Source organism: Penicillium angulare, assembly GCF_028827245.1.
Source record: "Penicillium angulare strain IBT 27051 chromosome Unknown utg000003l_segment0_segment0, whole genome shotgun sequence".
Classification (NCBI taxonomy): Eukaryota; Fungi; Ascomycota; class Eurotiomycetes; order Eurotiales; family Aspergillaceae; genus Penicillium; species Penicillium angulare.
Genome location: NW_026623162.1, coordinates 3,271,609 through 3,285,610, shown reverse-complemented (window position 1 = coordinate 3,285,610; position 14,002 = coordinate 3,271,609). Strand labels below are relative to the sequence as shown.

The window sequence follows — 14,002 nt, the reverse complement described above, 5'->3', positions numbered from 1 at the left end:
GTTTGGTGTCCGATCTACTTGTTTCTTGATTCTCGATGTACATTTTAAAATTTGATCAGATGCTTTAATATGAAGAGGTTGAGGCTTATAGAGTTTATGTCCAGCTTGCTTTGCACGAGGTTAGGGTTCGTGCTGAACCCAGGGTATATACAGTGTTGAAGTAAAGTACATGTCCGGTTGCCCACCATCACAAAACAACCAGAAGAACGAATAATGCGATAATCACGTCACCTTTAACTAAAAGAAAGACGCCTTTAAGACAAGTTGACATCTTGGAAAACTGAAACGTCCCAAATACCTGTCATATCGAAGGGGAACCCATCCATCGTGCCGAATGTATTAGATATGGACATCATATCATCGACGATGTCGTTGTTGGTTTGTGTCTCCGGCAGCGAAATAGCTGCTGGATTGACGAGGCCGTTGTCGGCTAAGGCGGAATTGACTGATTGATCCATCAAAGAATTGGCGCCAGGAATCCTGTGCATAATCCGCTCGCAGTGATCAAGGCACATATCGGCCACGTCCCAGTCTTCTTCTTCCCGGACGCGACGAAGTACGGCACGGAGGGTTTCGACATTGCTGAGGCATGATCTGGCAACTTCACTATCGGTTGTTTCAAAGGCGCATCGAACGAGGAGGGTGGCGGTCGATGTCAGGTGAAAAGCGCTGTCTAAAGAGATTGTAAGTTTCCGGCTATAGAGCCTGAGAAGAAATGCTTTGTGACATACATGGTAACCAGAATTCCTTGAAGTTCTCCTTTCGAAGAGATGTAATGAATCGTACAATTTCCTCTGCAGAGCGTCGACATTCTGTTTGAAAATAACGGCGAGCTTCGGGGTTATCTGTTTCAGCATTGTTGACCTCCTGCAAACCAGATGTCAGTAAAAACATAATAAAGGTGATTCGACTGGCAGAGAAAGCTCGAGTCTTACATTCAACTCAACTCGACTGACAAGCATCTTCACAGCCAAAAATGCTAGCTGTAAGCTGCTTGATGCGGACACTTGCTCTCCGCGATTGTGATTGACTGGGCTTCTCAACCAATCAGGAAGGGAATCCTCCCATAAGTCTAACTCAGTCCGAATTTGTCTAATCTTCTTAGAACTCTCGCGCGCCAGTTTTGCCTGAAGACCATAGACCAGAGGCAATAATTCACCGAGGATTTCTGTCAATGTACAAAGAGCAATATGACAGGTCGCCGCTCTCACACGCTCAGTCGTGCGGAGGCTCGGCGGTACCAACCCGTCAATGGTCGGAAGGGGGACATCGTATTGAGTCTTGGAGATCTGAGGAGGAACGCCATGGCCAAAGCTACCCCATCGGTCATGGATTACGACTCCCCACCAAAGACGAATTCGATGATCCTTCTCTTGTTCCGAAAGCTTCCACAAACTTGGGTCTCGGTTCAGACCAAGGCAGTTAGCCAAGGAAAGCATCCGCCCACAACTGACGGCATTTCCAGTCATGGAGAAAATAGGTCGGCCAGTCAAATCGATCAACGCGGCGCTGATTGTAGACAGCCCTGGGGCGGAGAATTCCTCGTGTAAGGCAGCAACAGTCATGTTGACAGCATATCGCACATCTGGCTTCGGGTGGCATGAGAGTTTAGGAGTGTGCATCCAATAAACGAGTGACATCGAATAAACCTGGCATAAAAGAGAGGCCGGAGGATCATCCGTCGTGTCAGAAATATAAGCATCCCAGAACGATTCGCCGTCAAAGATAGGGAATGCTGTGTTGAATCGGTCGATAAATCTAAATAAAAAATGACTGATGAGTACCGAAGAACAAAAGTTATTGGAGAGTGTCAAGCCTTACAGTCTCACGAGATCGTGTTTGAAAGGTCCCAAAATCTGTTCTAAAATCTCCTTCTGATTCTCCCCAGGTGGAACACCCTGTCTCATACCCTTTCGCCGCCGTGAGATAGTGGTGTAAAGTACGGGCTTTCTAGGATCGCTGGAGTAGATATTGTATGGTTGACCATTGGCTTCTTCAGAAAGACTTCGCTCTGGAGGCATGTGCTTTTCAATGACTTGTGCATCTTCTGCCACCATTGGCCCCACAATGAGAACGGATTCGTTGTGGCGGTCATCGTCGTACTTGCGTCGCGAGTCACTTCCTCGACGCCCGGAAGACGAATTTGTGCCCTGAGGACTCGGTCCATTAGTCGGCTGGCGAGTTGCGATGTGTGGAAGCGAATTGGGTGACCGGTCCGGACTGCGCTTGCGCTTTTGGCCCGATACTGGCTCAATCGGCTGAGCTCCCGACCACGTCGGCTTAGATTCCGTGGCGCTCAACACTGGAGTATCCCCTTGTGGTTCCTCTTGGTAGTGGCAGTCAGCGCCCTGTACGCGACACAGTAGACAGCTTTGACCGGGGATATCAACAGTGCATCGGGACTTGCGCTTGCGACAGAGGTCACACGCGCGAACTTTGTGGGAGCGGTATGGTCGCGCACCGGCATTGAAGCCGGGCGAGGGTAATTTGGAGGACGGATTGACTTGAAGGGCGGCCGGCGACATGATGCGCAACCCTTCAGGAGATTGCATGGAGAGGGGAAGGTGAAGGAAGTAAAATCTGGGGAAAAAAGATCCCGGGGAGTTTTCGGAGTCGGCCGATCTCAGTTGGACAGAATGAGGGGTATAACCCGGCCGAATGCGACAGGCATCGATTGTCTATTGGGTGGAAGAGCACAACCGTGGCTCCTTGGCTGTTATACTTCCATGGCGTCCCCTGTAAGTATCTATGGGAATTAGTCACAGTTTATGTCCGTTCATCCACAATGCAATGTAGGGGTTTCTTCAAGCCCCTCTAGATCCAGGTCACGTTTAATTTGCTTGGAGAAGAAAAAAAAGTAAGCTAAACTGAATGCGGGGTGATGAGTCATCACCACGTGCCACCTCTATTTATATCCACGAGATCGACGCGGGCGACATGAAGGTGGTTGGGATGCACCGCCACTTTGAAAGGGCAACTCCATCTCGGGTGCCCGCGCCAATTCCGTATGTCGGCAATATATGTTGATCATGGAGGATGCCTTCCCTCAAGAAGCGCGCGCCTTTGACCGGCTGCCCCCCTCTGTAATTGAGAAGTAGGTGATTCTGTTTGAATTTCAAGGGTCCAGGTGGCCCCTTTGGTCTGAGATTCGATCTTTGGCTGACCATCCTTGCCCAGCATTCTTTATGCCGTAGATGCCAACACTTTTGCTTCTCTCGCACTCCTGAGCCAGAAATGGAGGCAAGTATCAGAGTCTAAAGCACTCTATGCCCACCACTTATCACAATGTCCATCATTTCTTTGGTCACGCGCGGTTCTCGCCCCACCAACCGAGGCCGACGAGCTATCGAGTCTCAAACGTCAGTTCGTTGAAGAGATCCGTAGAAATGCCTTTGATGTGTTTCTGCGCCCTCGTAAAACTCTGGTACGCTTGATTTCGAGCTCCATGAGCTCTTCTACGGCTTTTCCACAGGGCGAAGTCTTTCGCTTTTCGTTCTCGGCCAATGGCCACATGGCTCTTTGTATCAGCTCATCTCGAATTGTTGTACTGGAAGTAGCAGCAGACCCAGTATCTGTCAAACATGAACTACAGACTCGTCGGAGGCCTTTAGGTGCTACCATCTTGGATGACGGGTCCTTGCTTGCAGTCGTTTCGGAGTCCTATAAGGTCAATATATACAAGCTCACCAACAATGAAGCAAAGCGAATTCAGACTATCACGTTGAATGATGCCCCCCGTGACTTGATTTTCTCACCCACTGGTAGTGTGTTGGCCCTTTCCTTTGAAGATAACATTGAGGTACATGCCATTGGAGAGGAAACACTTGCAACTGAGCGTCGCGCAGCAAGATGCACTCGCGTTGACGCACTCCAATTTACACCAGATGGCTCAATGGTACTTGGGTCTTCGGTAGATCACGAGATAGACGGCATTGTCACTATTACTGCTCCCTTCTATACTGAGACTGGAACCGATGCATCACCTGAAGAAGTTCAGATGCGAATGTGGACAACCCAAATTCTCTTTCCTGAACTGGCCCGTGGGTTCACTCACGCCTGCTTGATTTCAGAGCATTATGAAGGAGACGATAGCTGGATTCTCGGGTATGATATTCAGCTGGCAGCCTTCCGAGCAATTCAGGTCAACCGCATGGACGCAGGCGGTGTTTACTTTTCAAGCCCGTTCTTGACGGATGAGTCCAGAGAAATGATGCCTACTATGTTTCCATCCATCGATGAAGCCGGTGAACTTGCGGCATTGGGATTTCAAGATTCGGAAGTATGGTTGTACGGATTACCGAAGCGCCTCGATGTGGTTCCAACAAACACAGCTCCGGAGTCAACCCAGAACACAACTACGCGCTTTGGTGGTGTGCACCATTGCGCAGGCTCTGAGATGCCTCGTGATAATCTAGCACAACTCGATAAAATAATTCAACAGTCTAAACTCCTCGTCCGTGGTCGACGGGTAACCGATCTGCAGGGTATCACATCAACTCGTTGGGTACATTCAGCAAGTTCAATCAAACCATGGCGGCGTCTTGTTTCCGTGGCTCCTGGCGGTGTCCGACCTCAATTATTTGGGGAAGAGGATGTACCTGTGGATGGTGGGAGAGTCCTCATTCTAGATTTTGAAAGATCAACTACAAATGGCGAAGAATTTGAGCTCGATATTGAAGTTGGCGAGACGCCGCCGAAGATGTTGCAGGAACCGGATTCTTCCCTAGACACAGAAGTCGAACTACAGAGAAGACGTACTCGGTTAGTCCGTCATGATACAGATGCTACAGTTGCTGGTCTTCGTACTCGGCAATCGACGAGAGTTCCTTCTATTCCAGTTCTTGATCCTCAACGACACGATAGTTTGATACCTGCTACCACCGGATCTGGACCGAACTCCAATGGTGTCGTTGACATTCCATATGATAATACTCAACCTCGTTCTCAAGAAGTACTTCATCGTGCCGCCACAGCTGCGGCATCAACCCGAGGACGTTATGATCCACGTTATCGCAGCACGCCTAGCGGTCGCTATGTTCCTCACGAAAGCGATGCAGACAACTGGGTTCCACCGCCTCCACCTTACCAACGCGAGCCTGACGGCCCCTTACCAGATCACCTGCGACAAACCCTTATGCCAAATGTATCCGGGGCAGGCGATTTTCCTAATCGACCTTCATCTCAAAACTTCTTGCAGCTACCTTCCAGTCCGGTCCAAAGGGCTCAAACAGCTCGTGTCCCACGAACAAACCCATCAGATCGACCCCGGCCTCAATCTGCCATAATTCAAAGGCTAGGAACCATTACTGGTAATTTACGCGCTGGAAGAGCTAGAAGAGATTCTTCAGCTGCCGGTGACGCCTTGGGACAGGAGTCTCTTGATATACCCCCGGTCCCGGCGATCCCAGCAGCTCAGGCAGCAACAGCTTTACCTCCTCTGCCGGCGCACTTGGTAGCAGCTCGTCCAAGCACGGCATCTCCCGTGGTTCCAATCACCACAGGCCATATCCCTTTCTTGCAACCGCTTCCGACTTTGACTGTGCAGCCTGCACAGCCGCGCCAGCAAGCTGATCCTCCCATCCCTCCTCTGGGGGCAACACTTCTTGGGGAAAATTACTTCTCCTATGCCTCCTCATCTCCGAACCTCTTGCATATCCCACAGCCACATGGAAACGCGTTAGACTTGTCCGCCGAAGACGAAGAAATCCCCGCGAGGCAAAGATCGTTCCGAAGGCGAGTCTCTACTGAGCCAACGAGTTTACCACCGCCAGAGAATGAAGAATGGCGGAGGCGCATTGAAGATTGGAATGAGCACACTATTCGAGAACGTGGTCGAAAACGAAAAAATAAGTGCCTTGTCATGTAGCGTTAACTTTCCTTTTGTCTCATTTCGAAAAGATCATAATACCCTCGTTCCAAGATAGATACTTGCTGGTCATCTAGGTGGATAGACTCATCTACTGGCTAGCACTATAAAGTGGATATATCAAACTTCGGACATATCAATTCTCTACTATGTATTTCGAGTTATTGCATCATGATGAAGAAGCTTCGTACCCTGTGGCCAAATTCAACCTTTCATTTCAGGAAATTTGAGAAAGTAGTTGCAATATGAGTCATACATATATGGGAATAAATATGTTTCCAAGGTTAATTATAGGCTATGTAGTTCAAGCTTATTCAAAACTAAGTGAAATGGAGGCATCATAAGAATATAAGTGCACTGGCAGTATTCAAATATATCAACAGAAAGTAAATGAAGAAAGTTGCATATCATGGGGAGACTATCATGAAGCAAGTAGTAGCAAGTACCAAGTGGCAAGGGAATCAATCATGAGTATCATAAATTGGCATAAGGATATGGCCCAATGTTGAAACGTAAAGCAAGGAGGTCCAGATTACTGCCTAGAGTAGGCTTTCTGTCTTGTGGGGTTCTTTAACAACCACCACCACCACCACCTAAATTATCATTAGTTCGAGTCTATGATATCGCTGAGGATAAATGAAGACTTACCTCCACAGCCTCCTCCGCCCCCTCCACCACCTCCTCCACAGCCTCCTCCTCCACCTCCACAGCCTCCTCCGCCACCACTACAACCGCCTCCACCTCCGCCTTTAGGGGATATTAGGACTGTTCAAAGAAGAAAAACTTCAGACTGGAATGATGGTACAAAACTTACCACAAGCAGCTCCTCCTCCAGCACAGCCTGCACTACCAGCTCCACCACATGAGCCGGCTGCCACACCTCCACCACAAGTTCCCGCGCAGCAGTTTCCAGCAGCCCCTACAGCAGTACTCATACAGCTTGGGTTACAGGCGTATGCACCCGAGCTGATTCCAGGGTCACACATATATGGCCCGTAATAAGGTACCATCATGGGATATCCCCACACATACGGCGCGTAGTATGCCGGCTCCACGCCGTTAGCTCCCGACCTCGAATCAGATCTAGGCCGGCCCCGTTTCTCAGCTCGTCGACAGGCTTTCTCGTAGTTTCTGTGTAGGCGCATTCGCTGGAGATACCCAAGACCCGTATCCTGTGGATCTCGAATAGGCGGGCGGACAGCGTTGTGCGCTGAGATATGTGGGTTTCTATCTGGATCGGAAGAGATATCCTGTCGATTATGCAGAGAATCTGCATTGTTGCGAGCACGAGATGAAGAACCAATGTTTATGAGTCGGTCATACAGGTCTGGTGCTCGAGTTGCTTCACAGTACCAACATGTGCATTCGCTGTAGATACCACCATTTGTGGCGCGGCGGTACATCTTGCTAGTCCACTCGAAGCTCTCGGAGAGTTTATTTTCCTCTACTTTGTCGTCGTGGTCGATGAAGCGGCGTGTTCTTTCGGGTGTCATTTTCGTTGTGTATTTGTAGTACCTCTGAGGCTTGAGTTGGTGTGTATGCCAGGCGAGATCCACATCCAGAGTGGGGACAGCCATTTCTTTGGGGTTGGCGAAAATGATGCCCAAGAAGACGGTATACTTCTTGATGAGTCGTTTGGTTGTTTCCATGAGAGCGGGCGAGTGAAGCCAATCGATGTTATCCATCTTTTGGATGAATGTTCCCTGTCGAATCACGGCACCAACGAGATCAAGCGCAAAGGGGCTAGAGTTATCCCAGTAACGAGACATCATGCGTCGGAAATGGACCTTTGCCCCAGGTCGAATGGGGGCTCCGGCGCGTCCAAATGCTGCCACCAGAACCTTGAATTCGCGAATCCTGGGTTCTAGCTGAGTGCGGAGGTCCTCTACGCTCCGGCACCGATCTAATCTGGGGTCTGTCAGGGCCATTAATTCTTGTCCGCATGCCTGCAACGCTTTCGAAGGAAACATCATGTTGGTGTGAATCTGGATCCGTCTGATGTTGTTACCAGGACCTTCAGGCACTCCATTGATGTTCAAAACAGCCCCCGGCATGGGTTCCTTGTTATATAATAGGCGTCGAAGATTATTTCTAAACTTTGCAACTCTAAGCCTGCCGTGGTCAACTGTACCTCTGCAAGTTTTGCAGGTAGTCTCAAATTTGTTATCGGCCAGGCCATTGTTGTCTGAAAACGCATTGTCGACGGATTCTCCGATTTCACCTTCGGTCCATGCCACACTGTTGTCTTGTCCGCAGCGGGGACATTTTATAGTCTTTGTGGGTGGATCTTCAAGATTGTCCCATTTGACTTTCATTTCACGCTCGAAAGCTTCTTGACAACCCGCACTAGTGAGGTATTCCAATGTGTTGTCCCTAATGGATGCATTCACAGCTTCGAAGGGAAATCCTGTTCGCCAAATACTCATCTTACCATAGCGAATACAGTCCTCAAGAAAATTCCTTGGATTGAGCATGTGAGAATGCCAGACCATCAGGATATCTATATGCAAGTTAGGTCATTTTATCTTGTCAACGGAACATGATTTGAGACTCACCAAGAGGAGGCATAATTTTGTCAGTCCACAAGGCCTTTGTCTTGCAGTCTGTGATATTTTCATAGGTGTTACTCTCTACATCGGAAAGTGTCGCAGGAGGTCTAAACTGAGGCAGAGCAGTCATGAACCACTTCTCATAACGATCGGCTGCGCGAGCAGTGTAGACGGCCCAGCGCTTCTCGCGAATACGAATCATAGCCTGGTCATAAGAATCTGGGAACTTGTTCGCCTGGGAATCGAAGATCCCGAAGAGTCCATCTTGATTTGAAATGGAATCTCGCAGGTCCGCTAGAACAGCTAGAAATTTGAGATGTGCGATACACTGATCAGTGGTGATGGTTCCATCAATCGGGCTTCCAAGATCCTCGCCCAAGCTGAGCTTGGGGAAATCGACCAAGACGCGTTCTTGAGCAGCTTCATACTCTGGAGGTGGCTGGTTACCCGTAGAGCTCGAGGCTGAGGCAGACTCAGAGCTTAACCCCGTGGCAGAGCTTGAGGCTGTCGTGGGTCTTTCTTTGGCCTTTTCGTCCGTAGGTTTGCCCATAATTGCGTTTGAGAACTGATAGCTAGTTCATTAAAGTCGTGGAATGGGTAGAATGTTTGTAGAGCCTTGATTTGATAGAGTTTTGTTGACAGAATCCTCCTGTTACTAGATGGGGGTGCGATGGTTCATTTTATATATGGGGTGTGCTACGTAAGGACTGACGATCAGGGCCCCGGGGCAGAAAGGGCCTTCAATCTGAACAAGTAAGTCACAAGGCAGATCAGATCAGGGTCTCGTATGGAAACGTGCTCTAAGCGACCAATCAATGGACGTACCAACCGAATTCATCCGCTGGGGAGTGAAATGTGGGCGTCTAAGCCTTGTGAATTCCGCACAGCAAAAGCTTGACGAATTAGAGAAACCCTCTTCGGAGTTTCTGGCGAGGCTGCTTCGCCCTTTGGAACCAGTAGAAGTAACAAGATGTGATTGGAGTCGGGCGCACGGTGGACTGACGGGGCACCAGGGCGCTTATGTGATTGAACCAGATGGAAAGCACAGCCTAGCAATGCGGCTCGTTCCTCCCCTTCTAAATTGCCCGAGTGGGGATCGGCAAAAATGACCTCATCGGAACATGGAACTATGCAGTGAGGATACACCAATTTGATGAGGCAACAATGAAACCATTTGGCCTTGAACCCTGAAAGATGGTTGTGACCTCGAGAACAATTTGGATTGAGCAGTCGCACCTCGCATAGATGGCCCCGGGGGCTTGTTTGATGTAGCGTCCAGCAGTGGCATAGCCCGGGGTCCCAGATCTCAGATGATCAGTGGAGATGTATTCGAAGGAGCCACACTCTTCGAGAAATCGACCCCGGGGGCCACTGGTAGTTCGTGCAGCATGGAGTTCGGGGCACGGAAGGTATACTGGTATAAATGGGGGACTTTACCTAATAACCTGGATATTAAATCAAAGGCTCCGTTCTCTTTAAAATGCTGCCAGTGATGCTAGCCAAATTAATAGAGTGGTTATTTTATCAATATCACATCCAGTCATTTCATTTGGCATGGTGCTTCACAAAGGTTGACCGGTATCTTTATATGATATAAATGCATGATAAGTCAGTCCACGGGTACCTCCAAGACTACTACTACCTGCCAACTATAGTTAGATTTATTTACACTGAGGTCTAGGTGTACGTAGTATTAGCACTTCGGCACTGGGAGCCATTTGATTTATCTAATAGGCCCTCCAGGTCAGAGCTAGCGGTGCTCTTAGTAGAAATTTCCAGGGTCCGCGGGTTTCACGGCTGCTTATATGCAGACAAAGATCCTACATCATGATCATGATGTACACTGTTGGGAAATCGAGTGTATATGGACTTGAAAAAGCGTATATATCTTCTTTCAAATCTCACCGAGCCAATTCAACTCGATTCACTACGGAATTAATTCTTCCATGTCAAGATCCTTTTCTAAAGAAATTTCGTGTATATTACGCAAGTGAGATGAACAGTAAATAGATAGGTAGAGAAGAGTGCGCCCGTTTTTTATTTCATTAAAAACAATTTTTCTGTAGAGAGTAGTTCAAGCTTCCATTAAGAATTCGTCTCACGAATTTCTTCCACGTATGAAGAAAAATACCTCCATCTTCATACCAGAGAAGCAGCCAAGACACTCTAGAATGCGTCATCTGGCACTAGAAAGGAAATGGTTTATCCACTTATGCCGATCACAGCAATGGAACACGCGATCACAGGAGAAGCCGGATCACCACGCGGACTTGGTTGAACCATAGATCGGATGATTAAGAAGAAATCAATGCTGCCTACCAACTTACCTAGTAATTTTCAAGCAAAACCAAGAGAGAAAAAGAAGAAGCTTAAACTTATTAAAGGATAAAGTTTCTGGTTTCTGGTGGGATGTCGTGATTACATCATCCTGAATGTTGCTGGAAGAATAATATTCCCGACTTCCGAAAAAGCGGGTGGAGTCATCTAATTGTCCCCGCGCATTGAAGTCTGCATCTCACAGCTTGTGCGGAGTCGCCGGTGACAAATTCAGCGTGAATAAGGTCATTGATGTGGCTTACTACTTATTGAAGTCATATAGCCGCCTGTCAGAACATTACCTGGGCGATCGCTCTTTTTTTTAAGCGCCCGGAACCTTGCTCCCGACAGCACCAAGGCCATCCATCAGTCTGGCTTCTCGACTAGGCGCAAACGGAGGGTCACAGGCCCAAGCTTTCAACCCAAGTGTAGGGGCTGATAATGCTCCAGTGGTTTTAAGTCCCGTAATGACGGGTGTCAATCATGCGCCGCTCTCTATGTCTGTCTCCGATGGTTTGCAGGGTCGCAAACGAAATGTGACCATCTCGGGGATGGACAGCTCCCCGGGGAGTATTGATGATGCGGAGGATAACGAACGCGATGACAAGAGGAGACAACCAGTGAAGCGGGCTTGTAACGAATGCCGACAGCAAAAGGTGTGTTTATTTATGGTTATTTTCCACAGCACTGGTGCAGTGACACAGGCGGTGTCATGAATTTTAGTAATTTTTGCTGATCTGATAAACTTTGCCATAGCTACGATGTGATGTCATTCAAGATCCTTGGAGCGATTGTTCAAGATGCCGCCGACTTGGACTTGACTGTAAAATCGAATCCAACTTCAAGCGAGTTGGAAAGCGAAGTCGCAATGCCGAGATGGAACGAGAGATAATTGAGTTGAGGAAACAAATTGCGACTGCCAATACCACTCCTACCTCATCAATGCACCAGCCACAGACTATTCATGCCGGCCAATTAACGCCGAAGCAAGAGTCGAGTCAGGTCAGCCCTGCCGGTGTCTACCAAACCCAGACGCCGTCAGCCATGTCCGCAGATCAATATATGGGCTCCCAGGAGGCCGTCGCATCGCTCTTAGATTTACGCTCTGGATTTGATGGAAACACCTTTCTCAGAAATGGAAATCAGCAATTCAGGCGAATTGAAGATGTCATGGTTGTTCCAGAGAAGGTGGTCGAGCTCTTCAGCATGTAAGACTTCAGGTGGTTCAGAAAATGGTGACTTGTTCATTGATCTAACTCTTGAATAGATATTTCACATACTATAACCCATTCCTCCCATTTTTGGACCGACAGCAATCTCCAGATGAATACCATAATGCTTCGCCTTTGTTATTCTGGATGATTATCAGTATCGGTGCCAGAAGATATCAGGGTGATTCAGGGTTGTTGAATTCTCTTGCGGGGCCTGTCACACGTCTCGTATGGAGTACTTTGGCAGATATACCCCAAAGTTACCACGTTGTGAAAGCGCTCGGCTTGCTGTGCTCCTGGCCATTTCCCACTAGCAGCACCTCAACAGACCCAACATTTATGCTCTGCGGGATGATGATTCAGGTAGCCATGCAGCTTGGTCTTCATCGGCCATCCCACAGCCAGGACTTCAGTAAATTTCGCGTGGAACTTATTGAGGAGGAATTGAAAGACAAAGTCCGAACATGGGCCATTTGTAACATCGTTGGGCAACGGTACGTGTTTGATCATATTACGTTGCGGCTTGGTGAGCGCTCTTCTAACTTGTCTCTAGAGTCTCAACTGGCTATGGTCAACCTCCATCAACGCTTTATGACTGGACGCTCTCATCCAGTGATTCGTTAGACCCGAACTTCAAATTACCCGATGATATCAAACATAGGTTGGAGATCGAAAAATTCTGCGACAGAATTACCCGAGCTCTTTATACCAACAGACGTGATCCCGTCGGACTGACAAGTGACCAAGAACGGAACACAATGATTTCCTTCCTTTCACGTGATTTTGATGAACTAGAAGAGCAATTCAAAGCGCGAAATGATTGTAAGAGCTCTATAACAATTATTCTCCCCAATTGTCGCAATACTTATGACTACTTAGGCATTACCGATCTATTTCTTCGCGCAGCCAACCTTCATCTGCATTTGTCAGCCTTCTTTGACGATCCTGCTGCAAAAGACTACCGTGAGCGTCTTCTTTCGCTATACGTTGCCACAACTTCGTTTCTTGAGGCTGCCATGAATCTTGAAACAGAAGTGGGCCCTGTTCTCTCTTATACTCCTTACTATATCTACCAGATGATGGTTGCAGCAGGCTGTACCCTCCTCAAACTCAGCAAAAGCTTCTTTGCCGCTCACATCGACATGGAATATACGAAAAATTTGTTCAACAGGACTATTTGGGCGATTCGTAGCGTGTCTGCATCGAACAACGACCTTCCTGAACGCCTGGCCGAGGTGCTTGCTCAAATGTGGCGGTTGGGAGCTCAAAAGTCCACAACGAGTAATACGAGCATTGACGATTCGTTGAGACTTAAAGTCCGGTGCCGTATGAGCATGTCCCTCCTCTTTGATTCAGTCTGGCGATGGCGAGAGGACGCAAGGACAAAGGGACGAAATATTGAAGGTTAGTAAACGAACAAATCACCCCAGTCTCATATCCCATCCTGACCGATTTTCTTCTTAAAAAAAAGCCTACCTCAAAAATCCGACCAACCCGGACTCCACAGCCGACTCATCCGCCGCTTCGTCCGTCGGCCCTCCCCGCACTCAGTCATCCACACCTGGCATTTCCGGTGGTGATCCAAGCCTCGCACCAGCACCAATGATTTCACAAGCCGCCCTTGGCGTGGGTACCAGCAGTGCGGTCGGTGGGCTCCCCAGTGGTTTCATGGAGCCCAATTATGAGGTCTTTGATCCTCTGAACTGGCTCCTTGACGGGCTGGTAGATTTACCATATTCATCGTATTCGAACATTGGCGGCGTGGAACCCCAGGGAATTGCATAGATCAAAAATTGATCCCCCTCAAAAACTTTTCTTTATCTCGTTTTCTATTTTTTTGTCAAAACCTTTTTTCTTTATCGATGGCGTATTTGTGGATTGCTTGTACCATTATACCACACGGATCCATTCGCTGATACCTGGGGAGTTTTGTTTTGTTTTGTTCTGTTTTTAAATTCATATTCCTTGTGCCTAGTTCATATTTGCTCATTTTCTTCCTTGTTTTTTTTAAAAAAAAATCATATGAACGAGTCATTGTACAGACATTTACTTAACTATTT

General features: G+C 48.1%; 4 protein-coding genes across 4 annotated transcripts; 2 read left to right on the top strand and 2 right to left on the bottom strand.

Moving 5' to 3' along the window:
* Positions 1 to 254: 254 nt before the first annotated feature.
* N7478_003370 (putative C6 transcription factor) lies at positions 255 to 2,525 on the bottom strand (the record flags this gene model as incomplete). The annotated part of the gene is made up of 4 exons (XM_056919584.1): positions 255 to 673; positions 732 to 867; positions 936 to 1,758; positions 1,822 to 2,525. 4 exons carry the CDS (start codon positions 2,523 to 2,525, stop codon positions 255 to 257), a joined length of 2,082 nt encoding a protein of 693 aa, XP_056782742.1.
* Positions 2,526 to 3,029: 504 nt separating this feature from the next.
* On the top strand, positions 3,030 to 5,866 carry N7478_003369 (F-box domain protein; the record flags this gene model as incomplete). The annotated part of the gene is made up of 2 exons (XM_056919583.1): positions 3,030 to 3,094; positions 3,178 to 5,866. The coding sequence occupies 2 exons, from the start codon at positions 3,030 to 3,032 to the stop codon at positions 5,864 to 5,866; spliced, it is 2,754 nt and encodes a 917-aa protein (XP_056782741.1).
* A 539-nt stretch (positions 5,867 to 6,405) lies between these two features.
* N7478_003368 (uncharacterized protein) lies at positions 6,406 to 8,965 on the bottom strand (the record flags this gene model as incomplete). The annotated part of the gene is made up of 5 exons (XM_056919582.1): positions 6,406 to 6,459; positions 6,515 to 6,613; positions 6,681 to 6,785; positions 6,874 to 8,366; positions 8,422 to 8,965. The coding sequence occupies 5 exons, from the start codon at positions 8,963 to 8,965 to the stop codon at positions 6,406 to 6,408; spliced, it is 2,295 nt and encodes a 764-aa protein (XP_056782740.1).
* A 2,233-nt stretch (positions 8,966 to 11,198) lies between these two features.
* Positions 11,199 to 13,727, top strand: N7478_003367 (putative C6 transcription factor (Leu3); the record flags this gene model as incomplete). Its single annotated transcript, XM_056919581.1, has 6 exons — positions 11,199 to 11,387; positions 11,488 to 11,939; positions 11,999 to 12,436; positions 12,496 to 12,764; positions 12,822 to 13,346; positions 13,414 to 13,727. 6 exons carry the CDS (start codon positions 11,199 to 11,201, stop codon positions 13,725 to 13,727), a joined length of 2,187 nt encoding a protein of 728 aa, XP_056782739.1.
* Between the last annotated feature and the right edge of the window lie 275 nt (positions 13,728 to 14,002).